General features: G+C 45.9%; 1 protein-coding gene across 1 annotated transcript in view; it reads left to right on the top strand.

Moving 5' to 3' along the window:
- EFHC2 (EF-hand domain containing 2) overlaps positions 1-12,469 on the top strand; it is a 179,059-nt gene that overhangs the window by 65,288 nt on the left and 101,302 nt on the right. The window contains exons 4-7 of the mRNA XM_030304654.2: positions 1,808-2,031; positions 5,506-5,757; positions 9,039-9,152; positions 9,527-9,665. Of these exons, the coding sequence (XP_030160514.1) occupies positions 1,808-2,031; positions 5,506-5,757; positions 9,039-9,152; positions 9,527-9,665 (729 nt within the window). The remainder of the gene's footprint in view (positions 1-1,807; positions 2,032-5,505; positions 5,758-9,038; positions 9,153-9,526; positions 9,666-12,469) is intronic.

Below are 12,469 nucleotides of genomic sequence, written 5' to 3'. Positions count from 1 at the left end.
ATGAAGGGATATGCTAGGGCCGTGATGTTGATTCTGATTATTACTATTTAAAAGCTCTGTAGGCGGGCTGGTTCTTTCCACCTAGAGAAATAGAGCGTTCCTATTCGAAGTCTTACCGAACAGAAATCAGCATAACCTGCTTATTTGAATTTTTATAATGAAGTCCAAATGCAAGATAGATGGAATTTCTGAAGAAGCTCCTGGCCACTGAATACATTTTATATGTCTTAAAAACTGTCACAATATAAGTATTTTTAAAGCGATATATGATGGCTTCTGAAAATACCTGAAATGCCCATGCTTTTGTAGATGTTTCAGTATGCAGTTTGTTCTCACTGTCTGATCTTGAATGATCAAATAATTTGCATACTGTTTTCAGTGGCATGAATTAAAGGCTAATTGAAGTATAATTTTTTTGCAGTAAAATTATATCATCTTTTATGTAGTACATTTAAAGATATTCTAGGCCAGTTCTAATTTTATAGTTTTATTATTTTAATTTAATGTACCAAGTAATTAAAAATTGCTACAAAGAAAAGAAGATGAAAATCATTTTAGTTAATTTCCCCTTACCAGTGTGAAAAGATGATTAGTAGAATAATGGAACAGAGCTTGACACAGTTCCTGGCACATAAAGATATTCATGAAACGTTCCATAGTGAATAGGAATGAATAATTTCCGAGTACTTCTAGACTTTGGGAAAAGGTGCCGTTCTCAGTGCTATAGAAAATACGAAGAAGCTTGCTTGACATCTTTATACTAAAATACTTCCTTCCCTACAGAGGTCACCCAAGCCGCTTTTACTTCAACCGTCAGACCCTCAGCTTGCTCTGCTCACCTCTTTCTCTCTTTACGCTCGTGGAGTAGTTTCTCGGGCCAAAGTCAGTCACAGATGTTGAGAGGCCGTTCTCCACGGTATCTCGCGTTTTGGTGGATCTCACGAGCAGAGACGTTGCCTGCTCTTTGTTCTGGACTCTCTTCCAGGATGTTTACATGGCAGACAGCTTTGGAAGACAAAGGTAGTCTCTCCCTCTGGAGCAAAGGGCGGGTCTGCTCGCAGCCTTGGAAGATAGAGTGGTGTCTCCTTCCAGAACATGCTTACCGCCCAGTCTAATACAGGTGGTATCTCCCTGTGATGCTTATTGTCTGTTATAAAAGATTTAGGTTCTCTAAGCTTAGGGTTTCCTCTCCTGTCATGTAACCCCCTGCGTGGGCAGGAGTTACGTGGACATTGTTGTGTCATCCTGTTGGAAGCGAGGCTCAGGAAGCGAACCCTTTTACCGCCAGTGGCTAACCACCATTTTGGGCACACTTGGGTACCCTGGGTCTATACTCTCAAGAGGAGGAGCGAATGGGCTAATCATAGGGTTAGAAGTAAAAGACGGGATGTGATCCAGAACCTTTGGCCCAGAGCACCGTCTACAACTACAAAGCCTCTGATAACCATCACTTTGTAGGGGTGGTTGGGAGGAGGTGAACAGAGGCTATCAAACATGGAGGGAGGAGAGCTTGGTAGAGGAAAGAAGATTCCATGAAGCTTGTAGAAGCTGTGAATCATGGTGTTGGCACCTACCATATTGAAGCTTACTAGTCTGCCTTCCCTAGTCTTTATGGTTTATTAAAGTGCTTCCCTGGTACCACTTAGGCAACTCTAATAGCATGCAAGGCTGGTAAGTGACTGTGGACCTCAGCCCTTTGCCCACTTCCCCGTTCTGGGAAAGCATTCAGGGTCGTTACGGAGACGTGCTATGACCTCTTCCTTGTTAGCCATCCGATGAAACGGTTGTACTTTGTTCCACACCATAGGGACTTCTATCCGGCGTCATCGGATTTCTCTCCCACCTCCTGATGAAGATCAGTTTTATACTGTGTATCATTTCAATATCAACATAGACGTTGTCTTTTATGGCCGGACATTCAAGATTTATGATGCTGATACGTTCACAAAAAACTTCTTGAAGAAAATAGGAGTCAAATTAAATCCCCCAGGACGGTGTCCAGAAGATCCTTACATGAAGATACGGAGAGAGGTAAGAGATTGATAACATCCGTGAGTTCTTGTCTTCAGAATGAGAATCCGTAAAGGGGACTCAGTCGAGGATATCTGCGTTCCGGATACAGATGTGAAAGCACTTTTGGGGTCATGGTCACTGGAGTTATCCTGTTCACCTTGAGGCTGGAGGGAACTCTGGGTATTGGGCTCAGTGCAGGAAAGTCTTCTCTCACCACCCCCACCCTCGCTTCTCTCCACAGAGAGTCTCCCTTCCCGGTGGTAGGAGTCCAGTGAGCTGCCCCGTGGGGCAATTTCCAAGAGCCCATGATTGGCTTTGTGGTCACTGACAGTATAAGAGTTAGGTCCACTCTTACCCGGCTTACCTTTTCCCATCTTGGTTGCCTACCTCTGGGAACGTTTTTGCTTCTGTACTATTGACTAACCGCACCAAACCTTGGGCATACCATTTTCCTTCTTCCTCAGGACTCCCAGCTCTGCGAATGGTGGCATCAGATGTGTTCTAGAGGAGTGGGAAGGGCCATGACCCTGATGTACCCCATTATAAAAGCATGTTTGTCTTCAAAGTCTGATCGCAGTTAGTACAGGGAGGAAAGAACCCAGTGTTCATAGTATTGTCTTTCTAAAGTTGTCTTTTTTTTTTTTTTTTTAATGATCCCTTGGCCTAAATTATTATTATTATTATTTCTTCTTCTTCTTCTTCTTCTTCTTCTTCTTCTTCTTCTTCTTCTTCTTTTTCTTCCTCCTCCTCCTCCTCCTCCTCCTCCTCCTCCTCCTCCTCCCTCTCCTCCCTCTCTTCCTTCTCCTTCTTCTTCTTCATTATTTATTATTATTTTTATTTTTTATTATTATTATTTTTTTTTACAGAAGAATCAGAACACCCAAAAGGGCAAGTGTCAGGTGGAAGGTCAGATACCTTCAACTCAAGTCTTGTGCTTCTTAACCCAGAATTTGATTACGGTCATTTTCTTTCTTTCTTTTTCTTTTTTTTTAATTGAAGTAGGATTAGACAGAGTAAAGTACACCGAAATGAAGTGTACCATGGGATGAGTCTTAACAAATGCTACACCCATGTAACCCACACCCAAATCAAGACCCGGAACACGTCTCTCCTCCCAGCAAGTTCCCTCATGACGTTTTCCAGTCAGCCACTCTTCCCACCCAGGAACGGATAACCGCACTTGTCCTTTCTGTCCCCGTAGATGCGTTTAATCTCGTTTCTCTTGTTTCTCAAATTTGTAATCAATTTCCCTGCCGAAAGATAGCGTGGAATTTAGAATAAAATTCGCCTTTGGTTCTGCTCTAGTCTCTTGCTAAAAGCCACACGTAGGATCAGTCATCTGTTCCCGCCCCCTAGCCCCGGCAGAATTATTCTTTAACGTTCCTGTAGGCACGCAACCCTCCTGAGATATGCATATTGTTGATCCTGGAATATTTAAGAAGTCCCCGTGGCATTATACCTGTGTTTGTTGGTATACAAGCAGATTTAAAGTTTGGGTTTATTTTTATTTTTTTTCCAAACACCCTGGGCGCAAGAGCCTAGAACTAGATGAAGCCTTTACAACGAGGAGAACCTAAAAGGACCGGATCCACATGAGTTCCCACCCTTTGCATATGGCTGCGCTCATTCACGAACAGTCGGTATTATATGATAGTGCTTAGGAATGATGATGCGTTGTATTAAATGCAGAGAGCACTGTGCCGCTCCATAGGTTTATGAAGAAAAAAAAAAAATCTTCTGTGCCGGGAATCGAGAATAAATACCAAGAACAGCCAAGAAGGGTTTTAAAGAATTTCCTTAGGTCGGGGAAAATGATTTTAGCATTTATTCCCTCAGGGAGAAAGCTCTTCCATAAATATAGAAATCTGTGGAAAATTAGGAGTTTAATAAGAGGCTTTTATGTTGACTTTAATGCGTTTACTTCTCCAGTTGTTGGCTGCCTTCAGATATGAAGTTAAAATTAAGCAATTTAACTTAAGCCGGAAAGAGCCCCGATGGTATATAATCAATAATGTGTTTCTTAAAGGCCTTATGACGCCAAAGAAACCACTTTTCAATTGATGAAAGTAGAGGTCCCATGGTTTTGGGTAAAGATCCAGGGCAAAGAAGAAGGCTAGGAGCCTCTGGAAGGCCATCACGTCTCCCCCAATCCTGCAGTAAGTCTGCACATAAACTGCCCTGGACGGAGAGCACGTTTTGAGAAATTACAAATGTGATTACACAACCCGATATGGGACTGCCTCTCTCCTGCCAGTGAGCACTTCCTTTATAACCGTCCTGTTTGGCTGCATCAGGTAGAATGGGGGAAGTTTTGCTCCAAGACAGGGCTGAGGACGTACAAGTCTAGAAAAGTCACACCAAGAAGACTGCGGCGGTTCTCCATTGGCTCTGCTCCTGTTTCCATAGCCTTCCAGAGCCTTGATATCTGAAGCTTTGGAGCAAAATAAAACTATGACTTGTTTCTTTCCTTGACTTTTACAAAAATCTTTGGATGCATTAGAAGGATCTACAGATACAGATTCTCAGTGAAAAGTTCTAACCAGTGTCTTTTGGGGGTTGAGACATAATTACCATAGGCTCAGATGTATATAAATCTTAGGCGTATAGATCAACAAAGTTTTGAAAAACATATACGACTTAGTAAGTGACTCAGAAATCAAGACACGGATAATTTCCATCGCCCCCAGAAAGTTCCCTTCTCCCCCTTTCTGGTCATTCCCTTACCCAGAGGCAATTACTGTTCTAACTTCTGTCACCACACATTAGTTTTGTGTTTTCTTAAAAATTTGAAGTCTTTGTGGGGCACCTGGGTAGCCCAGTCGGCTTGGCGTCTGACCCTTGATTTCGGCTCAGGTCATGATCTCATGGTCTGTGAGTTCGAGCTTCATGTTGGGCTCTGTGCTCACAGCGTGGAGCCTGCTTGGGTTTCTCTGTCTCCCTCTCTGCTCCTCCTCCCTTACTCTCTCTCAAAAATAAACATTAAAAAAAAAAAGAATTTTAACTCTTTGAGAAAAACCAGTTTTCAAAAACAGTATAAAACGATAGTATATTAAAATACTGTTTAATATTAAAAGCTTCTTACTACTTGATTGTATTTTTTTTATGTTTACTTATTTTTGAGAGAGAGCGAGACAGAGTGTGAGTAGGGGGAAGGGCAGAGGGAGAGGGAGACACAGAATCCGAAGCAGGCTCCAGGCTCTGAGCTGTCAGCACAGAGCCTGACGCGGGGCTCGAACTCACGGACCTCAAGATCATGACCTGAGCTGAAGTCGGCCGCTGAACCGACTGAGCCACCCAGGCGCCCCTGGATTGTATTTTTAAGGCAAAAACTAGCTGTCGGTGTATATACACGAATGTCATAAGTCCTTTGAAATTTTTAAAAATATCCTGGAATAGTCTATGGGAAAGATCTCTTTATGTGCTTTGATTGCGTGTATCCCAGAAGTGATTATGCAAAACCACTCTTACTGACCTTTTTTCCCCATTTTTCAGACGCTAGACCGCATGGAGCCCTTACGTCCCTATGAGTCCTATGACACCCTGAAACAGTTCCTTGAGTATGATAGGAAGGTTTTACGTTTTTTCTGCCTGTGGGACGACTCAGCCTCGATGTTCGGGGACCGTCGAGAACTCATTCTGCATTACTTTCTGTGCGACGATACCATCGAAATCAAAGAAGTGATGCCACCCTGCTCAGGCCGGGATGCCACATCCTTGTTCCTCCGGAGGAAAAAGCTACCCAAGGTGAGCCGCAGACACGGAACCACTTTCTGAGTTTTTCTTGCGGGCCAAAAGACTCACCATTCACTGTCTGGAATGTTGTGGGTTATGACTATGCAATGACCACAGTTACCAAGTGTTAGTACGGGTGTTTGGAAAACTTGCATTTTGTGCTCTCTGTGTTAAAATACATGTGTGAGGGGCGCCTGGGTGGCTCAGTCGGTTAAGTGTCTGACTCTTGGTTTTGCCTCGGGTTGTGATCTCACGGTTCACGAGTTCGAGCCCCGTATCGGACTGTGTGCTGACAGCTCAGAGCCCGGAGCCTGCTTCGGATTCTGTGACTCACTCACTCACTCTATCTCTCTCTCTCTCTCTCTCTCAAAATAAATAAATAAAAATTAAAAAAAATACATACATCTATGAAAGTAATATAGAGCATATAACAAATTGAAGTTGGAATTTTCTGGGTTGAATTCAGGCAAGTAAACAGAAAAAGAAGTCAAATGGGAGAGGAAGTACATATTCAGCATTGAGTTCGTAATCAGTTTTCGGAAAGTAAGTGACTCTCTAGTTAGAAGAATTGCTCATGCCCTTGGATGGGGCATTGGCCTCTGGCCTCCGTAGCCTACTGAGGAATTGCACGGTTTTGGTCTAAGCTCTGAGTGTGCAAACACACATGCACACGTGCACACCCCCCCCCCCCCCCCCCCACGACAAGCATATGCCCAGGAATGATTCTTAGGAAAGTAGCCACCAGTCACCAACTAGCCACTGGCTAACATCAACGGCAGCTTTTGCATTTTATTTTTTTTTATTTTTAAAAAAAAAAATTTTTTTTTAACGTTTATTTTTGAGACAGAGAGAGACAGAGCATGAACCGGGGAGGGGCAGAGAGAGAGGGACACACAGAATCTGAAACAGGCTCCAGGCTCTGAGTTGTCTGCACAGAGCCCGACGCGGGGCTCGAACTCACGGACCGTGAGATCGTGACCTGAGCCGAAGTCGGACGCTTAACCGACCAAGCCACCCAGGCGCCCCTGCATTTTAGTTACTGTTAAAAGAGAGTTGTTGGACTGATTCCTACACGTTTATGGCCATTTGAGAGCTAAGTAACTTGGGGGCAGAAGAAACAACAGAGAGACAGAGGACCTGGGTTAGAATTGTGGCTCTGCCCCTTAAAAGCTGTGTGACCTTCGGCGAGTCACTTAACCTCTCTGAGTGTATTTTTCTATCTCTGAAACGCCGTTCACAAGGCCTCCCTTTGAAAGTAACTGTAAAAGCTGAATGGGATGGGGGCACCTGGGTGGCTCAGTCGGGTAAGCCTCCGACTTTGGCTCAGGTAGCCTGGGAAGCCTGTTTTTAGAATGGCTTTGACCAGTAGACTAATTATAAAAAATAACAATGACGTACTGGACATTTGCGGTATGTCTTGACATTCGTTGCTTCCTTTATTCATTCATTCAGCAAATATTTATTGAGTGTCAACTGTGTGCCGGCTCTGGGGGTTCCAGTGAGAAAGAAATGGATTAAGTCCTGCTTCATGGAACTTCCATTCTCCTGGCGGAGAGAGAAAAAAAGCAGTAAGCAGTCCCTTGACACTCAAGCATCCTTTGAGAGAGCAAGGAATCAGTACTATTAACTGCAGTTTGACGACAAAACTGAAGTTCTCGGGGTGGTGGAGGTGAGGGGGTGCCCGGGTGGCTCAGTCGGTTAAGCGTCCGACTTCGGCTCAGGTCACGATCTCACGGTTCATGAGTTCGAGCCCCGCGTCGGGCTCTGCGCTGACAGCTCGGAGCCTGGAGCCTGCTTCGGATCCTGTGTCTCCCTCTCTCTGTGCCCCTCCCCTCCCCCCCCCCCCCGGTGCTCTGTCTCTCTCTCTCTCTCTGTCTCTCTCTCTCTCTCTCAAAAATAAAAATAAACATTTAAAAAAAAAAAACCCAAACAACAACCAAAGTTCCCAGAAGGTAAATACCTGGCTCCAAGTCCTGTAGCTAGTAAGTGGCAAAGAGAAAATGCTCCAAAGGTACTGTTTCTCTATGTTGCTTGGCTGACTCACCCCCCCCCCCCCCACGTCATAAATTCGCACATTCGAACTTGTGTTTTATGTCACACCTATCAGGGATGATTCAGATTCCTCCTCTGTATGTGATAAACGGGTCACTTTCCATTCAGTGAAGTCGGTTAAGACCTTTCCTGCAGCTCACGCGACCGCCGGGACCACGTCTGGTGCGTGGCGTGGACCAGTACCCTGGCTTGCTCCGGGCCACAGTTTCCGGTAGAGGCCGCCTGCACTCTGGGGTTCTTGCCACCTCACCACGCGGTCCCTCTCGGCTGGCTAGTGCTTCCTGAGCTCAGGGTTGGGCAGGATGCTAAGCTGAGTGACGTGGGCAGGGCATGGTTTCTTCCTCAGGGTGTTTCTCGTAGTTTCGAGAAGAGGAAAAAAGATGGCTGCCGGTGAGGCATTCAGAGAAACCACACGGAGCGGTCTAGCCCTGTGTTCGGTGCTATGGAGGTGTGGACTGGGGACAGGCTAGGAGGACGGGAAGGGTCAGGGGAAAAGACAGCCCTTTAGCACGGCCTTGAAGGATGGGTGTGGAAGTAGAGGGAGAGGTGGATGGAGTATGAGGGCAGAGGAGAACCGTATTTGGGGGAGGAAAACTAAGTTTCCCTCTACCCTTCTAGGCTGAGAACACCCCTCCCCTCCCCGGTAACGGCAGACAGATTAACAGGAGAAAACCCAGCAAATGTTGAATAACATGTATACCTCCCGTCGTCATGAGAGAGACTTAGGAAAATGGAAGAACTTCCTGAAATGGCCCAAGCCACCACCTTAAATACCATCTCCAGCTACTGGGGGGTCAAGTGGCCAGGTGGGAGGGAAGCCGGTGATAGGGGGTCACCAAGGAAAGCACAGTGAACAAGAGTGCGCTGGTTAATGCAGATTTAAGTCGTCTTCCCCGCTGGTCAGAGGTTTTAGAGATGTTCAGCCTGCCTTCTCTTCCTGGGACACAGAGGGAGACGTTCTTACAAACGGAGATTTCCTTTATAGATGTAAATGCTTTCTACAAAAGGGTGGCTCAGTTGGTTAAACAAAAGGGAACCTTGTACCCAGCTCCTCCCGAATCTGCTGTTTTCTTCAGAATAACCAGCTCAAAATAGTCCATACGCCCAAGAGGCGTGTTTGGGGCGGTGTGTTTTGGTCCCCTTCTCATACAATGCGTATTTCCAGCTTGGGCCCCTCACCACGACCATCTTTTGTGCTCAGTAAGCCACCTACCGTACCTCGTTCGGATTTTCTCTTCCAGTATGGCCCACCTGGAGTCTATCAGCCAGGTCAGATAACGGATCGAGCAGTTCTTAACGTGTATCGTGGCTTGACAGGGAGACCAGCGGACGGCTACCTGTTGGATAAATACAAGGTGAGGGACCTCACGTTTCATTGCTGCTTCCGGTGTGACCTTCCTGGAACCTGAGATACGGGGTGCGTCACAGATTCTCTTGTGAGATTGATTGTGAACGCGGTTAATGAATATATAAACGTGTGCGTTGCACCTCTGTCTGTCAATCCTAAACAGGCTCAAGCGCACATGTGAATAAATACACGTTGCGTCGCTATTTGCAAGCACTGCATTACCAAAAGACTTTCCAGATGTTAACATTGACTGGCTGTCTTGGTTATAAATGATACAAATGAGGGTTTGTTTTTTTTTCCTTTTTTACAATTTTTTTTTTCTTTTGCCTAAGTCTTCAGAGGGTCTGTGGCGCCAACGCCTTGTTCCTTTGTGTTTATTAGCTTGGGAAAGTAGACCAGGAGTTTTACAAAGATAGTGACCTGTTCATAGGAACCACCATCAACGTGTGGGGAAGAAAAGTGCTTCTTTGCGACTGTGATAACTTTACGAAGACTTATTACAAGACTAAATATGGAATTGGTAAGTAACACGTATGTCACTTAGAAAATAATACTTCGGGGTGCCTGGTGGTTCAGTCAGTTGAGCGTCCGTCTCTTGATTTGGGCTCAGATGATGATCCCACGGTCGTGGGATGGAGCCCTGCGTTGGGCTCTGTGCTGATCGTGGAACCTGCGTAAGATTCTCCCTCCGCCCCCCTCCCTGACTTGTGCTGTCTCTTTCTCTCTTCTCAAATAAAAAATCAAGGGGCGCCCGGGTGGCTCAGTCGGTTAAGCGTCCTACTTCGGCTCCGGTGATGATCTCGCAGTTTGTGGGTTCACGCCCCGCGTCGGGCTCTGTGCTGACGGCTCGGAGCCCGGAGCCTGCTTCGGATTCTGTGTCTCCCTCTCTCTCTGCCCCTCCCCTGCTGGTGCTCTGTCTCTCTCTGTTTCTCAAGAATAAATAAATGTAAAAAAAAATCAAGAAAATAAGAAAAAATAACGTTTAAAAATTTAGAACCTGTGTTCTGTAGTTTAGGATTTTGCTTTTGAGTTGCAAATGCTAAGCTCAGAATAGCTACCATGTATTCATTGAGCATTCGCCGGTAGGCGTTTGTTGTGTTACTCCTAACGACGATTCGAGACTCATTGTCCCCATTTTAGAGGTGAAGAAGCCGAGGCTGACTTGTCGAAGGCTATGCAGTAAGTGAAGGGTGAGCCGAGCTCTGAACTTGTCTACCTGATGCCAGAGGCTTCCGTTTTCCTTTACAGCCGGCCCTCTGCCTGACTGCAGCTTGGGCTCCGTGTTCTCCGGTCGAGCAACTGAAATGGAAATCTGAATGCTTTTCTTTTCACTGAATTCCTGCTTACTGCAACGGGTATACTGCTTATCTGAGTTCTCTGCGTCTCTCGTGCCAGTTTGTTCTACCTTTCCTGGTGAAGCCCAGCCATGTTTCCAGCTTTTCTCTCTCCTTAGACATCCGTTCTCTTCAGATGAGTTCAGTTCAGAATGAGAAGAAGTGGTTTATTAAGAACTTACTGGGGGGCGGGGTGCCCCTGGGTGGCTCAGTCGGTTAACCGTCTGACTCTTTATTTCAGCTCAGGTCATGATCTCACGGTTTGTGAGTTCCAGCCCCGCATCAGGCTCCGTGCTGACAGCACAGAACCTGCTTGGGATTCTCTCTCTCCCTCTCTCTCAAAAGAAAGAAATAAGCTTAAAAAAAAAAAGAACCTAACAGGTACAGGTTGTTGTAGTAGGACTTAGGAGCTGTGGAGTTAAAGAGTTTCTTAGGCCGGAAGGAGCGCAGAAACCTACTGCGTGTTCCGTGGCGTTATGAGAATCGTGGAAGCAGGCAGAGGATCTGACATGAAACCCGAACAACAAAGCCCTCATTTGTGAAACCTGCCAGCCAGCCCTGCCCCCTTCCTGGGCCCTGCTCCAGGTACCTGTCCCTGAGTGGAAGTGATGGTGGGGAGGAGGGTTGCCGACCTCCCAGGTTGGGGTTTGGAGCTGGGGGGCAGGGGGGTAGTGCTTCCTCCCGTATTCTTGTCTGAGACAAGGCACTTTGTTACTAGAATGAGCACCTCGCGTGTCTTGGTGTTCCCATTGTGTAGCATTCCTGGCCTCCTGGGCATCTTCCTGTCGTGGGAGAAGGCACACAGCATACACAAAGGGTTGGCACAAAAAAGACTTTGGATTTCACTCTTCCGTTCGTTAAGGGAATTTGTTCCACGGCATTTGCTTGCCAGATTAGTCACAATGCACGGGCCTTAGGGGGCCACATCGGTAGTCTCTTCTCTTACTGTCTAAAAGTCGTGCTCTCTCGTGGACACAGTTGGGCACATTAGTTTTGGGGACTGTGAACACGAGGCAGCCAGGCATGTGCATGTGGTGGCTGTTGGGGAGGAGTTGCTAGTGGTCCGCAGATCCCTGGGAAGTAGGATTTGGTTTTTAAATTTTTTTTTTTTAACGTTTATTTATTTTTGAGACAGAGAGAGACAAAGCATGAACGGGGGAGGGTCAGAGAGACGGAGACACAGAATCCGAAACAGGCTCCAGGCTCCGAGCTGTCAGCACAGAGCCCAACGTGGGGCTCGAACTCACGGACCGCGAGATTATGACCCGAGCCGAAGTCGGCCGCTCAACCGACTGAGCCACCCAGGCGCCCCCAGATTTGGTTTTTAATAAATGTCGATGCCTGTGTAGAATCAGTAAGTCTTTGGGGTAGGCTTAAAACTTGAAGAAGAAAAAAAAAACCATATATAGAAAAGACGAGTTAACTGAAGACGTTGACCTCCGTCCCACTGAAAGATGGTCTTAATGTGAAGGACGTGGCAAAGGTTTCCAAACCTCATCTGATCCCTTCAGCGCAGAGCCCCAACATTTGGTTAATGTTTGTCCGCCAGCTCGATTTCGAGACTGCAAAGGTTGCATTTGGGAAAATGAACGTGGTACTGGTGAGACATAGCGTGTTGTTAGTCTCCTAACCGGTTTGCAGGGAACTTGCAGAGACAGGGTGACTTCTCTGGCGTCCTCTAAATCTAGCCGTCCTCGGCAAACAGATCAGCTCTGGATGCCCGATGGTCCATTTTGGTTGATCCCTGGCGCTTAATTTCTTTCTGCTCACTTCTCTGGGTCACTCTGTACAATTATGCATTATGTAAAAAAAAAAAAAAAAAAAAAAAAAAAAAAAAGGAGTCTGTGCCTTTAAAGCTAATATAACATGAGCATCGTGCATTTAAACAGAAAATTATGCAAATGCAAAATTATGATGCATTTTGTAGTCACACTGACTTTTTATATTTCTCATATGTTAAAATATCCCATTTAACAGACGCTATTATTAC

This window comes from Lynx canadensis, chromosome X (assembly GCF_007474595.2).
Source record: "Lynx canadensis isolate LIC74 chromosome X, mLynCan4.pri.v2, whole genome shotgun sequence".
Classification (NCBI taxonomy): domain Eukaryota; kingdom Metazoa; phylum Chordata; class Mammalia; order Carnivora; family Felidae; genus Lynx; species Lynx canadensis.
Note: the sequence above shows the minus strand (reverse complement) of the source record. Positions and strands in the feature narration are given on the sequence as shown.